The following is a 14,663-nucleotide window of genomic DNA, read 5'->3' as shown; positions in this document are numbered from 1 at the left end:
TGCGCTGCGAGAGCATCACAAAGTATGTTGCAATTTCAGTTAAGAGCAGCAATGCCCTCTAGAGGAGGATAGTGCACAGTGCAGCTGATCAAAGATCTAGTTTGCCCCTTTTTTACCAGTAGCCAGAAATGTCTCAGTGCCAACAGCAAAAGAGAAGTAGCATGACAAACATTGCAGCAGCATTGCTGTTGTATTTTTACTATTCTACAACTTCAGGTGCTGTAAAATACCATCTATTTTGGTAGCGACAACTTTACACAAACGCCTGCAAAGGATTCAGATTTAACAATTTATTTAAATTGTATACATCTGTTTAGTACTTGTGCGTTACCAATTCTTTGGGACAAAAACTAATCCGAACACATATAAACTCGCACATACAACTGTCACTTAGAACAGGCAGGGCAAAGCGTGGCTTATCTACTCCTCATCAGTCAACAAAGTCAGAGTACAGAGAGGGAGAGAGAGAGAGTACAAACTGTCACATCAAGTAGCTAGATTGGTCTTTTTAAGTGCTATGAGGAAAAAGCGGGTGCTCAATGTCCTGGTGGTAGATTGTTCACTGGGTAATGCCAATGACTCCACAGGCCAGACGTCCACCAGCATTACCAGTCTTCAGGCTCTCTTCATTTCCTCCTTTTCCCAGGTCATCACCCTTCTCATGTATCTAAGACACAGGGCAGCAATAACAATTTATAGCCACAATACAGTTTGGAGCTAAAGATGAAAAATATAACTTTAGACCAAAACAGCTGGTACTCTTACCACCATGGTTCTGCCAATGATGGAGTAGGGACCTGTGAGGGTGATCACCTTGTCCGTAATGTCAATCTTAGCAACATTATCAGCTCCTGCAGTCACGTTCCCCAGGTCTCCAACATGTCTGCTCACATTAAAAATAGCTTGAATTAAACCTGTACTAAACACTGAAAAGAAAACTGGGATGTGTTCCTGTACTCATAATGTGCTCCCAGAAACCAAGTCACTTGTTTATTTTCTCTGCATTTTCAATTTTGACTGATAATAGTATTTGATTGAAACTAAAGGCATGGAAGGAAGGTTTTTGTACAACCGGTTTTTATGTACCGTAATGTAGGAAATAATTCTGAAGTTTCACTGAAAAACTGCTCATATTCTGAACATCACATTCTGTGATGTTCATGCACATGTCATACACCTTAACACAGATCTATACTATTAGAAAGTTACTTGGTACACATCATCTTCTACCAGACGTAGGGTGAATCCTAAGCATGTCTTGGTTCGGGGTATGTATTTTTTTTTTTAACCACAACATGAAGATGAGGGTTGCCAACTTGACGACACTCACGCTAAATTTGGCGACTTTCCAAATCTTTTTTGTCAAAAGTGCTAGTGAATATATATCAATAGTGATCATTCTAGTGATTGCATCTAGTGGCTGCAGTCACAGCAGAGAGGAGACCCACACCACTCTGTGTACAATCATGCACAAAGCTGCTGCTGGTCCCAACACTGCTAGTTGAGCAAAGTAAAGGTTCTATAGATAAGTTAACCTTAAACTACTGACTACTATTATGATCTGGCGCTATAGAAGAAATAAAATTGACTTGACCAAATAATGGTAGGGAAAACACTGAACTGATTCTTAAATATGGCAAATGTTGGATAATTAGGATATATAGTATGCTGATCTATGGTATTTCCATAGATTGGCATACAATATATGTTGAGTGTTAAAAGTTGAAAAAACCTCAACAATGTAAACCGAACCGAAAACCGAGATACAAACTGAAATTTGTGAACTGTTCCACCCTTAGTGAATTCAATAATTAACATAATTAATTTCACCTGTGTTTTTTGTCTGCTATTAATAGTCAAAACTCTGACAGCAGTAATAGGTTGGTTATATACTTTGTGCAAGTTGATGTAGAGTACAGACCAATAGTCAATGACTGACATTCTTATGTACTTATGTGTACGGTAATTATTTCCAGTACAAAAAATTCTGAAGGTCCCTCACTCTTTGCAAGCAACTCTGCAAAAGAACAACCTTTTTTAGCATATATATATATATATATATATATATATATAACCTATATATAACCTCTGCTAAACAGAAACCATACAACACATATTACCTTTTGCCTCTACCTGCTATAAAAAACTATGTCCAAGGGGATAAAACCTTTATATTTATTACTGAACATGGGTCTTTGCTATGTAACTATATAATAGTTCCGTAAACTACGCCTCTCCCCTTTAAATAGCCTCACCGTTCTGCATCATTAGGACCAGCATGTTTCTTGTCGTGGGGATTATAGTGAGGGCCTGCACTGATGCACCCTGTAAAAGAGAAAACATAAGTCAGTCTTCTGCAAATTAATTTTATAATGTCACATGCACTTATATCAGATGCTTACCATTTGTGTTATCTCCAAAGGCATGGACATGGAAACCATGCTCACCAGGGGTAAGGCCATTGATTTCTCCTGTCAGTTTCACAGGAGCCGAATCATTCTAGCAATCAAAAACAACACAATGTATCAGGAGGGCACAAACAAAAAAGACCCATCAAACCCAGGTGGTTAGAAGGGCTGGAAGCGAATACAAAGCATTCATTCAGTGGCATGCTCTGCCCTAGGTGGCCAATGCTTTTTAAATTAAGTCCTAAGAAGATATGCAACTGCTGAGCATATTCATTAAAAACATAGTTCATATCAAATGCATACTACAAATATAAAAACCTAAAAGAGTCGACATAGCACAAAAGAAAATCTGTCTTTTTGTGGACAGTTTGTTTGCAGACACTCAATGACACGCAGTTGACCAGCCTTACGCTTATCAACAAGGCCAAATGTGTACAAAGGCATCAACGAAGGCACGAAATGACTCAGCAAAAAACGGAATTGGTGTTTGCTTTTTTTTGTTTTTTTTTTTTTTTTTTTTTTTTTTAAATGGAACAAATATTGCTCTGCGATCAGCAAAGAAACGCCAACAAACAGGAGTGACTTCGTGTAACTAAGCGAAACCACAGATTGTCAATGTAAGACACTGACATAAACGTCGAGCTTATGCAACAGGCGGTTCAAATGCACACAGTGAGAATCATTAACAAGGACGAGCATTGAAGCGGTCAAAGGTAACGACTTCTATGACTGAGGAGAATTATTTCAGCCACCATATTAAATCAAGAAATTCTGTGTTTACTCAAGTAGGTTATTTTGAATAAAATGTGACACGCAGCACCTGTCAAACGTCAAGTTGCGTTTAACATTGTGCAGTGAAATGCTAATTTGCATTGCATAAGTGTGCATAACACGCGGAAACCCATGCAAATAATCCCGGGTTTGCCCTATGTCCCCAAGTTCGATGGCTTGTTATTCTCACGTAACATCTTGCTAGCTAGCTAGATCGCCTCAGAACCTAACTACTGGCTACTGACTGGAGAACTTAGCTAGGTTAGCATCCGAGTGCGAAGCTCCCAGAAGGTAGTGCATGTTAAATCTCTCGAGCATTTTTCTTTTTTAACGCGACTCATAGGACATTTGCGCTAAACGCTGCACAGCAAGCCTTACCTCCTGTTCAAAGTAAACTGTCCCACTGGTCTCTCCAGCTCCTTTCAGAACACAGACAGCTTTCAGCACCATCTTCGCTGCGGTTTCACCGGACGCCCAAGTTACTGTCTGTCGCGCGTGCTCTTGCCAGAGACAACCAACTTCTATGTTCATAATGTGACTTATAGGCGGGCCAAAGATTACGGTAGCCAATCAGAAGCAAAACCCATCGAAGACACATTTTGATTGGTCAGAAGCAAATACGTCGATTCAAGCCCATGAAGTCGTATCCGCTTCATAAAAACAAATAGTTTGTGGTAGAACCCTTTCAAAGGTGTCAAAATATATTATATAATTAGATATAACAATATTTATGGGTGACATTTGTGTGAATAGCATTACTATAAGCTCATACCCTAACATGTGTATCCCATGTTTGACTGTTAGGTTGCATTGCTGATAGATAATAAGCTAATAATAGAAAAACATAAAAGTTAATTTAGAGCTCTAATGACAGAAACACACATTGGACCTCGGCCATTTAAGCACTTCATGCTAACTGTGTACAAGAAATTAAACATATTTCTAACAGATGAGCATGGATTAAGCAGAGAAAGCAAATCCATTTGGTACAAAAATAGTTTATTAAAAACAATTTCCTATGGCTGAACTATTGAAGATTTTATGTCCATGTCTTTTGTATTTTTAACAAATCATAGAAACATCTGTCAATTTTCAAACCACTAGGAGTTACAAATTTTAAAGTAAAGGCGTTTCTTCCAAATCACTTTTTTTCTCTTGGATAAACACAGATTTTTAACAACAATGATCATAACACCTTTAGATCAGTGATACAAGCATATATTTACAGCAGTGACCAGGACAACACGCTTCATTTGTTTCCACTTTACCATCATTGCCTCAGTGTAAAAATGATTCCAAAACAAGAGTGGCACTTGAAGAATCTGGGCTTCAGAGTTTAACAACTAAATATAGTTTTTCTTCAGAAAAACAAATACTTTGCATGCTGTGTTTATCAAAGAAAAAAAACCTATAATAGTAATTTATTTCTAATTTTGTCAAGGTTCAATGAAATGTACACACAGGGAAAATATCGAATTATCAAATATGCCTCTTACTTGTGTTTACACAAGTCGACAGTACTTAAAAAAAAGAAAAAGAAAAAAAAAACGGATGTTGAATCTACACAAGTTCTTTGACTGAAAAATAAAACGTACATATTAAGTCAAAGATTTGAAAATATAGACAGTAAAGGGTTTAATCCTATAAGTTTCAATTTGCACTTTTTTCAACAGTCAATACTCTAAAAGAAAATATTTAGCTTTTTTCCAGCAGACTTTAAAAAGCTGTGCATCATTTGGTACACATATATTTGTTCACAGAGGAATTTTTAAAGCCCACTTATATAATAAGATCAACCACCTTTTCACTTCCTGTGGCCTTTCAGTGTCATGTTAGGTCTGGTGTGAAATGTTAAGCAAAACAAATTTGATCATTTTTAACCCCTTATAGCAGTTTGTGTTATCCAATATTTGTATAAATAATATTAAATACACACACAGAACTAAACATTATGATCTGGATGAGCACAGTATGCCAGTGTTTTTGATTATGTAAAAAAATTAAAAATGGCAGAGGAGTTAATGTCTAGTCCAATTCCTGTTATCAGTAAAATGTAGTAACTAATACATAGACTCACAGAAACTGTGAGGAAACGCGAATCTGAGCAGCCCCTATGTTTTAAAGAGTCTCTGGGTGATGCACTAAAAGCTCACATAAAACAAAATATTGAAAGTGGATTTACAAGGACACCTCATGTCACTGAGTGAACAGTTACAGCCCTGGGTGTGGTACAATGTCATCACTCTATCTAGCTGAATTAATGGGTGGTTGAAAGGTGAAAATACACACAAAGAGCTCTATAATCTATGTGGGAGAAAAAAAAATATATTAAAAAAATAGGAAAAAAACAAATCACCAGGTCTAAATTTCAGTTGTTTACCACAAACATCCAGATGACCTTCACTGAAAATGCCATAAATTATCTGGATTTGTTTTTAAGGCCACTATAATTAGTTTTTTTTCATAAACCTGAACCTTCCTGGCTGTGATATTGGTGAGATGTTGACATAATGAGGAAATAATGACGACTGTACAGTATTCCACATGACGCTTTGGCAAATTTAAAAACTGTATTTCTAAAAGAAGAAATTCGCACCCAAGAGAAGTTCCTGCTGTCCCATAGATAAGGGCATGAAGTAAAAATAAAGGTGTATCATATCTGTAATAAAAAATAATTGTGTAGCATTTATCCGTCTGCAAACCCACTAGAGCAAAAACAAAAAAACATGGACCGACCTAGGTTAACATGCAAACACTCTGTTCACTCTTACATATTAGAGGAAGGAGAAAAACTACATTAAATAGCCAATATACACACATTTTTCCAAACTGATCTTCATGTATGTATGACACAGATTAGAGGCCAAATTATTCTTATCATAACCCATGAAGCAGAACATCTATTTGTGGGAGTTAGGTTTCGTTGTCAAGATATGCTGCCCAGATACTGTCAATTACCCAACTGAAACTGTTAGAAATGATCTGCCCCCAAGAGCTGAGACTGACCATCAGAAAACACCTTTCTTTATCCATCAGTGGTTTCACATGAGTCTCTGGCTAAAGGAGCAGTCTATGATGCTACTTCCGGTTTTGTCTCTGCAGACTCACTTGGAGCTAAAAGTAAAGGCTCAGAAGGAACCAGGTCTTCAGTAGCAGTAGTTACCTCTGTAGGCAGAGCTAACAGTTCTTTTTCTGGTCTCATTTGAGAAGCTTCAGCACCTGGTTCTTTATTGGTTTCCGCACTAGAGACAGGAGTCACACGAGTTGGTTCTGTGTTATTAGAGGTCAGAAATTTTTCCATGTTTTCCAGTTCCGCCAATCGATCATCCTTGTCCCACCGTGAGATCCGTTCTCGCCGTTCTCGTCGTGGTCTGTCCCCTTTTCCTTCAGATCCTCTGGCTCTTTCTCGACTCCCACCTTCTCCCCTTCCTCGCTCTTTTTCTCCATCATCACCTCTTCCTCGTTCTCTGTCTCGATCAAGGCTGCTTCGCCTCTCCCTCCAGTCCCTTCTGTCTCTGTCCCGATCACGGTCTCTATCCCGTTCACGGTCTCTGTCCCGATCTCGGTCTCTGTCCCGATCGCGGTCTCTGTCCCGATCGCGGTCTCTGTCCCGATCACGGTCTCTGTCTCTGTCCCATCCTCCTCCACGATTATCGCCTCCATCTTCCTGCCAGCCTCCTAGCCTGTCTCTGCCATCCATTTTATCTCCAACTCTCCCTCCGTCACCAAATGACCGTCTTCCACCTCCAAAACCTCTTTCCCTATCCCTGTCTCTATCCCAGTCTCTATCCCGCTCTAGTTCTCGGTCCCTGAAGCCAGGCCGGTCTCCTCTGAATGATCTGCCATCCATTTCCTCTGGCCTCTCCATACCACGGGGACCTCCTGGTCTGATAAAAGGAGGAGGAGGACCTTGAGGAGGAGGGCCATGGCTATGAGGGAATGGGGCTCTCATATTGTGTGGTGGGGGGATCCCAAAGCCTGTCTTAGGCAGAGGTGTTTCATGTTGCACCATTTGAGGATGCGGAGCCCTGGGTATCATCTGTGGAGGCATAGGAGGCATGTTAGGATGAGGGGGTCGAGGCCCGTGGGGTGGAGGGAATCGTTGCATGTGTGGTGAAGGGGCAACTGGAGGACGCTGGAGAGGAATTATGCCAGGCCGTGCGCCTAGGAGGCCACCAGAGGGGGGCTGGATATTTCCAGGGTGTCCACCTGGAGGACCACCTGGAAGCGCACCAGGGGGTCCACCTGGAGGACCACTTGGAAGTGCACCAGGAAGTCCACCTGGAAGTGAACCAGGAAGTCCACCTAGGTGAGTACCTGGAAGTGCACCTGGAGGACCACCAGGAAGTCCACCAACCTGGTTACCTAATGGGGGAAACAAATACATTTGAGCTCAGTTATCTAAAAAAACAGACAATACAGACAAGAAAAAAAGCATCAACTAAAAGCTTTTTTTGTCATTGTCCAGGAGAAGAGTAAAAGCAGAAAATCAGACTGACCCATCTGGTTGTTAAAGATGTTAGGACTTTCAAGAACGTCATCATTTTTCCTGTTACCCAGACCTGCTGGGTCCAGAGGCGGGTCCTCAACTCCACCTTTGGAAAGAGGTGGGAGACCTAAAGGCAAGGCAGCTGGGGGAGGAAAACCTGGGAGAAGATAGTGTAAAGTAGTTAGGATGGTTTCAAGTCTGTTAAGTTTGGCTCATTTGATTTTGATCTGTATTTTCCTAACTTTCTAATATTAGAGTATAACCTACTGTTTTACTTTGTGTCAGTTATGTGTCATTTATATGAAAGAACACTACAGACCAGTAATTATGTGTATAACAGCATTGCTGTTAACAATTGTTAACAATTAAGAGTAAACAATGACCCTGTTCAGACTGGGGAAAGTCAATCCAGATAGAGTGGGATCGAATCGGGATTGCTTTTAAGCCAGATATGTTCAGACCTATGTTCAAATCTGGCTATTGCACACACATGTCGGGCCCAATCCGGCGTCATTGCTGTTATCCGCATCATAAAATTCCCACTCCGTTCAGACCGGGAGCAAGACAGGGTGCGTGCATGTGTTGTGCAGTTTCATTCTTTCTTTTTAAGTTTCATTTCGGTGGTCAGAAAGGCAGATTCCTTCACAGCTATTGTAAGCTTCCATAGTTTGACAGATGTTTACGCACAGCTTTTGTACGCAACCCGGAAGTATGATGTCACTAGCCGGATTTGCTAGCTGCATTTGCATTCAGACCATAGCCAGATATCAGCGAATTCGGCTCAACCCACCTCTGAGAGGTGGATCTAGCCGAATTGAAACCAATCTTTATCCGGATTTTGCGTTGTTCAGATTGAGAAAAATCAATTGCACAAGTCTGAACGGGGTCACTGTGTGAAAGACTGAAAGCCAAATGACAGCTGTAGGAGGTGCTACCTGGAGGCATCTGCAGGGGGTTGAAGCCAGGTCTGATAAAAGGAGGAGGGGGGACGCCTGGAGGGAAGGAAGGTGGAGGCATGCCTATAGGACCAGGAAAGACGGGAGGTTGGAGAGAACCCACACCAACCATTGGCTGCTGCATTGGAACCTGAGAACATTTATGAGAATTTACTGGCGATGCCAAAAGTTACCTTCAAACAATTACAATTACAAACATATTATAAAACATACTCTACAAGACATTTTAATACAAGAGCAGTCCAATACAACGTATTAAAACAAGTGTAAAACAAATCTTGCTGCAGTCCTTTACCTGTGCAGTGGGAGCAGCTGGGGCAGCTAGAGGCATTACTGGGGTCTCCTCAGGCTGCTGTTGCTCTGGACGCCCATTGTGGGCGAGTTCCTCTGGGTGGTTGAGAGTTGCTGCACTCCATTCTAGAAAAGAATGACATGTCAACAAAAGCTAATTTCTAATAGAGTCAGTACCTACATTGTGATATCAAGATTTTGGTTTGTCAGACTAGGTATCAAGATATTGATATTGTATGACTACAGTTTTGATTTATCATTTAAGTTTTTACCTGGCGATAAGGATTCTACATCAATTATTCCTCCTTCTTTAAGCTCATCCAACTGGTCCTCTCGAACTTTAGACCAAGGTATGTAGGTGACACCCAGCTCCACATCCCAGTACTGTTTAAACTCAGCTTTTATGCCCTTGTTCAAAGCCCAAGCAATCTGTCAGAACATTGAAAAGTCATTCATTTTGTCTGTTGTTTGCCAACTTTTGGATTTCTACATTACTTTGAGCACCTGTCTGTGTTGCTCACTTACCTTGATGGCTTTCTGGTTAACTTTGTACGATCCTCTGCTAAGCTTCTGAAGAGCCCTGTAGGCATCTTGCCGATGTATCATGACAATATAAGCACAGCCACGTGGAGGGATCATCTTAACAAGAGAGAGGACAAACACAGAAGTTACCTAAAAACAAGTAACTTTACTACAAGGTGACCACAGGACACAACCAACCTGTCGATATTTGGATGAGAAAATATGTTTAGACAGAACACGGATACAGCTGGATCAATGTAACTGATGTATAAGTCCACTTACATTGATGGACTCTATCTGCCCAAACTCCTCTAGCAAACAGGCGACATCCTGCTGCTGTGTTCTCTTGTCTAGCTGGCCCACCCAAAGAGTTGTACTGCAAACTAGGAAAGTACAAAGAAAAAGGTAAAAAGATGTGAATATTTATCTGAAAAATAAATAATGAAAAAAAAAAGATAATTATTTTGATGTCAATTTACTTGCATAAACAGAAATAGAGTCAGACTCACTGCTTAGCGTTTCAGTCTTGAGTGGTGGAAGGCCTTTCTGCCGTCGCTCTCTCTCTTTCTCTCTGTCCCTGCGCTCCTGTGAGCGAGAGCGTGGGGAGTAGTGGCGCCGGTCTCTGGAGCGTGAGCGAGATCGCCTGTGCCTAGATCGTCGTGTACGGGAATTAGACCGTGACCTCCTCCGCTTTGGGGATCTGAGGGAACACAAAAAAGGCACTCAACCTAATACTATGCACTTCCTTCAGCATTTTATCTACACAGGGTAAAATAAATTGAAAAAAAATCATGAATGGCAGAAACATGAAGGTGGATGCTCACCTTGAGCCCGAGTGTGACCTTTGACCATGTCTGCCATCCCTCATAGATGAATGATCCATATCCATTGACAAGTCCTGATAGGACATATTTTCAGATATCAGTTCATTCAGTTTATATGGTCACAAAGTAAGCATTTCCAGGACAGAACTCTGATATATGTGATAGAAATTCGCTGTCTATACTCAGTGTGGTACTAAAAATGGTTTGAAGACATTACCTGTTGTTGCTGGGTTGCATTGTGGGGAGTGTACACCCCTGGGAACCCTGGATGCCCTGTAGAACCAGGAAGGGGCTGTCCTGGCAGAGCATGCCCTGTTGGAGTCATTGTCATTGAGAAGTTTTGCCCTGGTGGCAATCCGCAAACCTGGCCATTGGGAGGAACTGGGATCTTGGAAAAACAAGTCTAATAAATATTGTGCACATACAATTTTTCTTTTGTTTTAGAGTGGGTTTGTTTTTCACATATAAAGAGTATATATATATATATATATATATAGTCCATGTATATAGTCCCTACCTGCTGTGAGAGGTCTTGCGACATGTTAACCATCTGTGGTTTAAAGTGCTCCATGTGCTGTGGGAAGGCTGGAGGCTGCTGCATTCTGTAATGACAGAAATACCCCATCAGCTTCACAGCTTTCATTCCATTTCTAAAAATCACAGACAATTTGTAGTGCACAGTATAAATCAAGGGCTTACAAGGAGGGCTGTGCAGAGATTTCCTCCTTCTTTGTTTCTTCCCCAACTTCTGGTTCATCATCATAGTCAAAACGGTCAAGCAACTTCTAAGAAGAAAAAACAAATTAGTTGTCTCAATTTTTTCAATGCTCTAAGCATGTCTAACTGGTGCCTGATTGCTACCATGTTGGTAATGATGGCACAAGGAAACAGGAAAATGCACTGTGTCACCTTGTCAAAGGCCGATTTCTGCTGGGTAGGTTGAATAGGGTGGGAGTGCAGAAGTGGTTGTGGAGGACCCATGGCTGACACAGTAGAGATGTTTTGGCTATGTGTCTGAATACTATGGAGAGGAGTGTTGGTCTCGGGCTTCAATGGCTGCTGCTGAAAGTTCTGGAGCATCTGTTGAAGCTAAAAGCCAGTGGATGAATTGTTAGAAACAAAAAATATGAGAGCTGTATAAGAAATGGCAAATGAATGAGACCAGCCTGTACAAGTACAAACACACCTGTTGACCCTGTGAGGACTGGAAGAGTTGTGCCACTGCAGCAAAGGCATCAGAGTTATGTAGCTGAGCAGCAGATGTCATAGTGGAGTTTGCCGTTACAACAGTAACTGGCTCTTTGGCTGGAGGTGGGGAAGAATCTAAGGAAAGACAAAGGCATTAAGGGCATGATTGTGAAGCACACAAATGCTTTCATCTGTTAGACTGTTTGTCCTAGAAAATCTATCCTGGCTAAATTATTCCTTTTAGTGTGCAAATACAGAAAACTTACCTGGCTCATCTGTGTCTGCATAGGGTGCAGCACCACTGCTGGAGGCAGCTGCCATGTCCAAGAGGGGCTGAATAACCTCAATCTTGAACACCCCATTCTTCTGCCACAGATTCAACACCCGCACAATCTTACTCTACACAAACAAAACCAAGAAATAGTAAAGGAAATTATTTAAAGGCATTGTCAGCATTTCAGTCAAAAAAACCACTCTGTTCTTACCCTGTCCTCTATGGGGCAAAGGCAGAGGTTCTCAAAAGTTCCTGTAATGTTTTTGGTGAACCTTGGACCAAACACATCCTTGTCTGGTCCAAACTGGTGTCTGGACTGCCTGACAATGGAATCCACCACATACAAGCCTGCGACCTTATATTCAGGTTTACACTAGAAAGAGGAGGAAGAGAAAAATTTAAAAGGTCAAGACTGATCAAGAAGGCTTGTCTGGGACAAACTGGTTTGTAACCAACTTTGAGACAGCTCTGGCTCACCTTTTTTATAAACTTCTCCACAATCTGGACCACATGTTTGTAGAGCTGACAAAGAGAGAACCAAGTGAGCATATTATCTTACGTATAGAGATGTTCATCAAATAATAACACATAACGTTTTGATTTCAACTTATTAACTTATTCTTACTTTCATAGCTTTGATGGCAGATTTGGTGATGGAGATCATCTTTGCCCGAGATATTGGGGGCTTGGAATCCATCAAAGAGAATAACTAAACAGAACGGATAATCAGTGAGGTCAAGAAGCAGAAGGAAAGAAAAATACAAAGACACAGCAACACTTTAGCTGAGCTTATCTAATACATTACCTCCTGCATATTACAAGACAGGTTCAAATTATCGTTCACTTGATCTTCATCAAAACTTATGATTTTACTGAATTTACTGAGTTATTTGAAGAAATTTCACTGACATTTTTGGACAATAACAATTTATTAGTGGGTCTAAAAGTGACATTGCAGGCGTGCTACCATAGTGCCATGTTGTGCTTAATTGTCCTGCCTACAGATGGACACAGAAATTAAATTCACCTGAATCTGCAGAGACTCAATTTGAATGCTTTTAGGTGAATCCAAAACACAACATAAAATAACAAGATACAGCCTTCTACTATATGCTCCTAACCATGTCTTAACTTGCTAATGGATATTGCTCAGACAAGACAGTCAAGCATTGTATTGCTCACCTAACAGTTTACTGACAGTGTAAGTATCCACTGCTGTGATGATCACATCTAACACTGATCTATGTCTTTATCTTTTGCACAGTGCTTATGTGCTGTACAGAAACTGCTATTTCAACAACAAAAAAACGCACCAGAAACTGCTCAAAGCCCTGAGGTTCTAATGATCCTGTTGTTTGATCAAGATGAGGTCCAGCTAGTTGTGTTACACTGTTTTACATTCTGTCTCAAATGGGAATTAGCTATGTGGGCGTAGACAAGACAGTAATTAGAGTGCAGGATTTACAGCACGTAGGACAAAAAAGAGAACCCACAAACAACCGTGATACATTTGACCTGTGTTTTGGCTGCACTCTTTATGCATCAGCAGTCAGGCCATACAGCAAATTAACATGACTTCTCATCAACAAATATATGCTGTTTTGTCACATTTAGTGTGTAAACTTGCATTCTGACAATGGCAACAGCATAGGTGTGTTTTCTCAAGAGGTTGCTAGTAGCATTGTTACCAACACATAGCAACCATAACTTACTCCTACAAGCTAACCTACTGGCGGATATTGCAGCCGCTGTTGACGTTTGAATTGGTGAGTTAGCATGCTAGATGGTGGGCAATAGCCATTCATTTCAATACTTTTACTGCAGCTGCAATACACGTATGTTAGCTTGAGTCAAATAAGATGTCTAGCTAGCTCGCCATGTAGGCCAACCTGCACGGCTAGCCTCAGTGCAACACAGAAGCACCATGACCAGCTCCTCCATACTCGGTGAGTTCTGGGTCTCAGCGAGCATTGCAGACAGTTTACCTCATGGTTAAAGGCGTTGACGGCATCCATGATTGCCAGACGCTCCAAGCCTTCCCCTTAGCTCCCAATTATCCGCTCACGGCGATATTTATCCAAGGAAGGGTCGGTACAACATGTCCGCTCCTAGTAGCTAACGCCAGCTAGCCTCGCAGTGGTAGCTTTCGGGTCGGCGGGCACGGCAAAGCATGCTGGGATTCAGTTTTGATGTTCTAGCTTTTGTCCACTGGGTGGCGCGGTGCTGCAGGAATTGTGTATGTGCATCGTCTTAGTGCTTTTTATTAATAATACACAGCTAACCACAGTTTGCTAAATACTGACTGGACTCTAATCTGGCTAGATATAGATCCATATAAATATTTTTTTAAATATTCACAAACAAGCCAGTTAATAGGAACCTGTGTGATGTGCAAGATTCACTTTATAAATTATTTATTAAACTTACACTGCTCCAAATAAAACATTTCAGGAAAGAAGAAAACAATAATATATAGGGAGGCCCGGGACTTGTTGTCACACTTTTTATACTGTTATATATTTTAAAATGAGTTCATCAGATTGTTAAAAATACTTACCAAATGAAAGAACAAAGTCTTGGGCACAAACTTTGTATTCATTTCATTTTGATATTTCTATTCTGTGCAGACGTATCAGCATTTAAATAGGGGGTGCACATATGTGACATGTGTTCAGTTGGTATTTTTTACTTTCATATTTGAAAAATGGGAAATTTGTCCTCACCTCAGTTGACAGTGTGCTTTGGTTTTCCCAGAAGGGATGCAACATCACATAATGTCATTACATTATGTTTAAGCACAAAACTAGTATTCCACTTTTAAGTAGACCCCCTTTGGGGTCAAGTTATTGCAAGTGTGACAACTTGCCCCAGTCTCCCTACAATGCACAAACTGTATGTGTAAGATATGCCAGGACTCAATCTGGTATAATAATAAGGATC

The 14,663-nt window shown here is 40.8% G+C and overlaps 2 protein-coding genes across 3 annotated transcripts; both read right to left on the bottom strand.

Moving 5' to 3' along the window:
• Window positions 1-270: 270 nt before the first annotated feature.
• On the bottom strand, window positions 271-3,715 carry sod1 (superoxide dismutase 1, soluble). The gene is made up of 5 exons (XM_028421990.1): window positions 3,558-3,715; window positions 2,403-2,499; window positions 2,256-2,325; window positions 766-883; window positions 271-667 (listed from the first exon to the last, which is right to left on the bottom strand). The coding sequence occupies exons 1-5, from the start codon at window positions 3,708-3,710 to the stop codon at window positions 560-562; spliced, it is 546 nt and encodes a 181-aa protein (XP_028277791.1). The 5' UTR covers window positions 3,711-3,715; the 3' UTR covers window positions 271-559.
• A 666-nt stretch (window positions 3,716-4,381) lies between these two features.
• Window positions 4,382-13,862, bottom strand: scaf4a (SR-related CTD-associated factor 4a). 2 transcript variants are annotated; one of them, XM_028421940.1, is made up of 19 exons: window positions 13,709-13,862; window positions 12,349-12,432; window positions 12,201-12,245; window positions 11,935-12,096; window positions 11,716-11,848; window positions 11,448-11,584; window positions 11,171-11,350; window positions 10,961-11,046; window positions 10,779-10,863; window positions 10,479-10,649; window positions 10,262-10,335; window positions 9,947-10,137; window positions 9,720-9,820; window positions 9,441-9,554; window positions 9,188-9,344; window positions 8,920-9,041; window positions 8,604-8,754; window positions 7,679-7,825; window positions 4,382-7,544 (listed from the first exon to the last, which is right to left on the bottom strand). In XM_028421940.1, the coding sequence occupies exons 1-19, from the start codon at window positions 13,736-13,738 to the stop codon at window positions 6,250-6,252; spliced, it is 3,465 nt and encodes a 1,154-aa protein (XP_028277741.1). In that variant the 5' UTR covers window positions 13,739-13,862; the 3' UTR covers window positions 4,382-6,249. The 2 variants fall into 2 exon arrangements, with proteins under 2 accessions (XP_028277741.1, XP_028277742.1); XM_028421941.1 differs by having other exon boundaries at window positions 10,961-11,043.
• Between the last annotated feature and the right edge of the window lie 801 nt (window positions 13,863-14,663).

This window comes from Parambassis ranga, chromosome 14, assembly GCF_900634625.1.
Source record: "Parambassis ranga chromosome 14, fParRan2.1, whole genome shotgun sequence".
Taxonomy (NCBI): Eukaryota; Metazoa; Chordata; class Actinopteri; family Ambassidae; genus Parambassis; species Parambassis ranga.
The sequence above is the reverse complement of the archived record's forward strand: the minus strand, read 5'-3'. Positions and strand labels throughout refer to the sequence as shown.

Excerpts from the sequence above, each read along its gene's own strand:
- sod1 (XM_028421990.1), bottom strand. The coding sequence starts at position 3,710 with ATGAACATAGAAGTTGGTTGTCTCTGGCAAGAGCACGCGCGACAGACA. Across the intron at positions 2,326-2,402 it reads CTTTGGAGATAACACAAATG|GGTGCATCAGTGCAGGCCCT; the intron begins GTAAGCATCTGA and ends TCTCTTTTACAG. Across the intron at positions 884-2,255 it reads GGTCCTAATGATGCAGAACG|ACATGTTGGAGACCTGGGGA; the intron begins GTGAGGCTATTT and ends TAATGTGAGCAG.
- scaf4a (XM_028421940.1), bottom strand. The coding sequence starts at position 13,738 with ATGGATGCCGTCAACGCCTTTAACCATGAG. Across the intron at positions 10,138-10,261 it reads AGGTCACACTCGGGCTCAAG|ATCCCCAAAGCGGAGGAGGT; the intron begins GTGAGCATCCAC and ends GTGTTCCCTCAG. Across the intron at positions 9,345-9,440 it reads TTAACCAGAAAGCCATCAAG|ATTGCTTGGGCTTTGAACAA; the intron begins GTAAGTGAGCAA and ends ATGTTCTGACAG.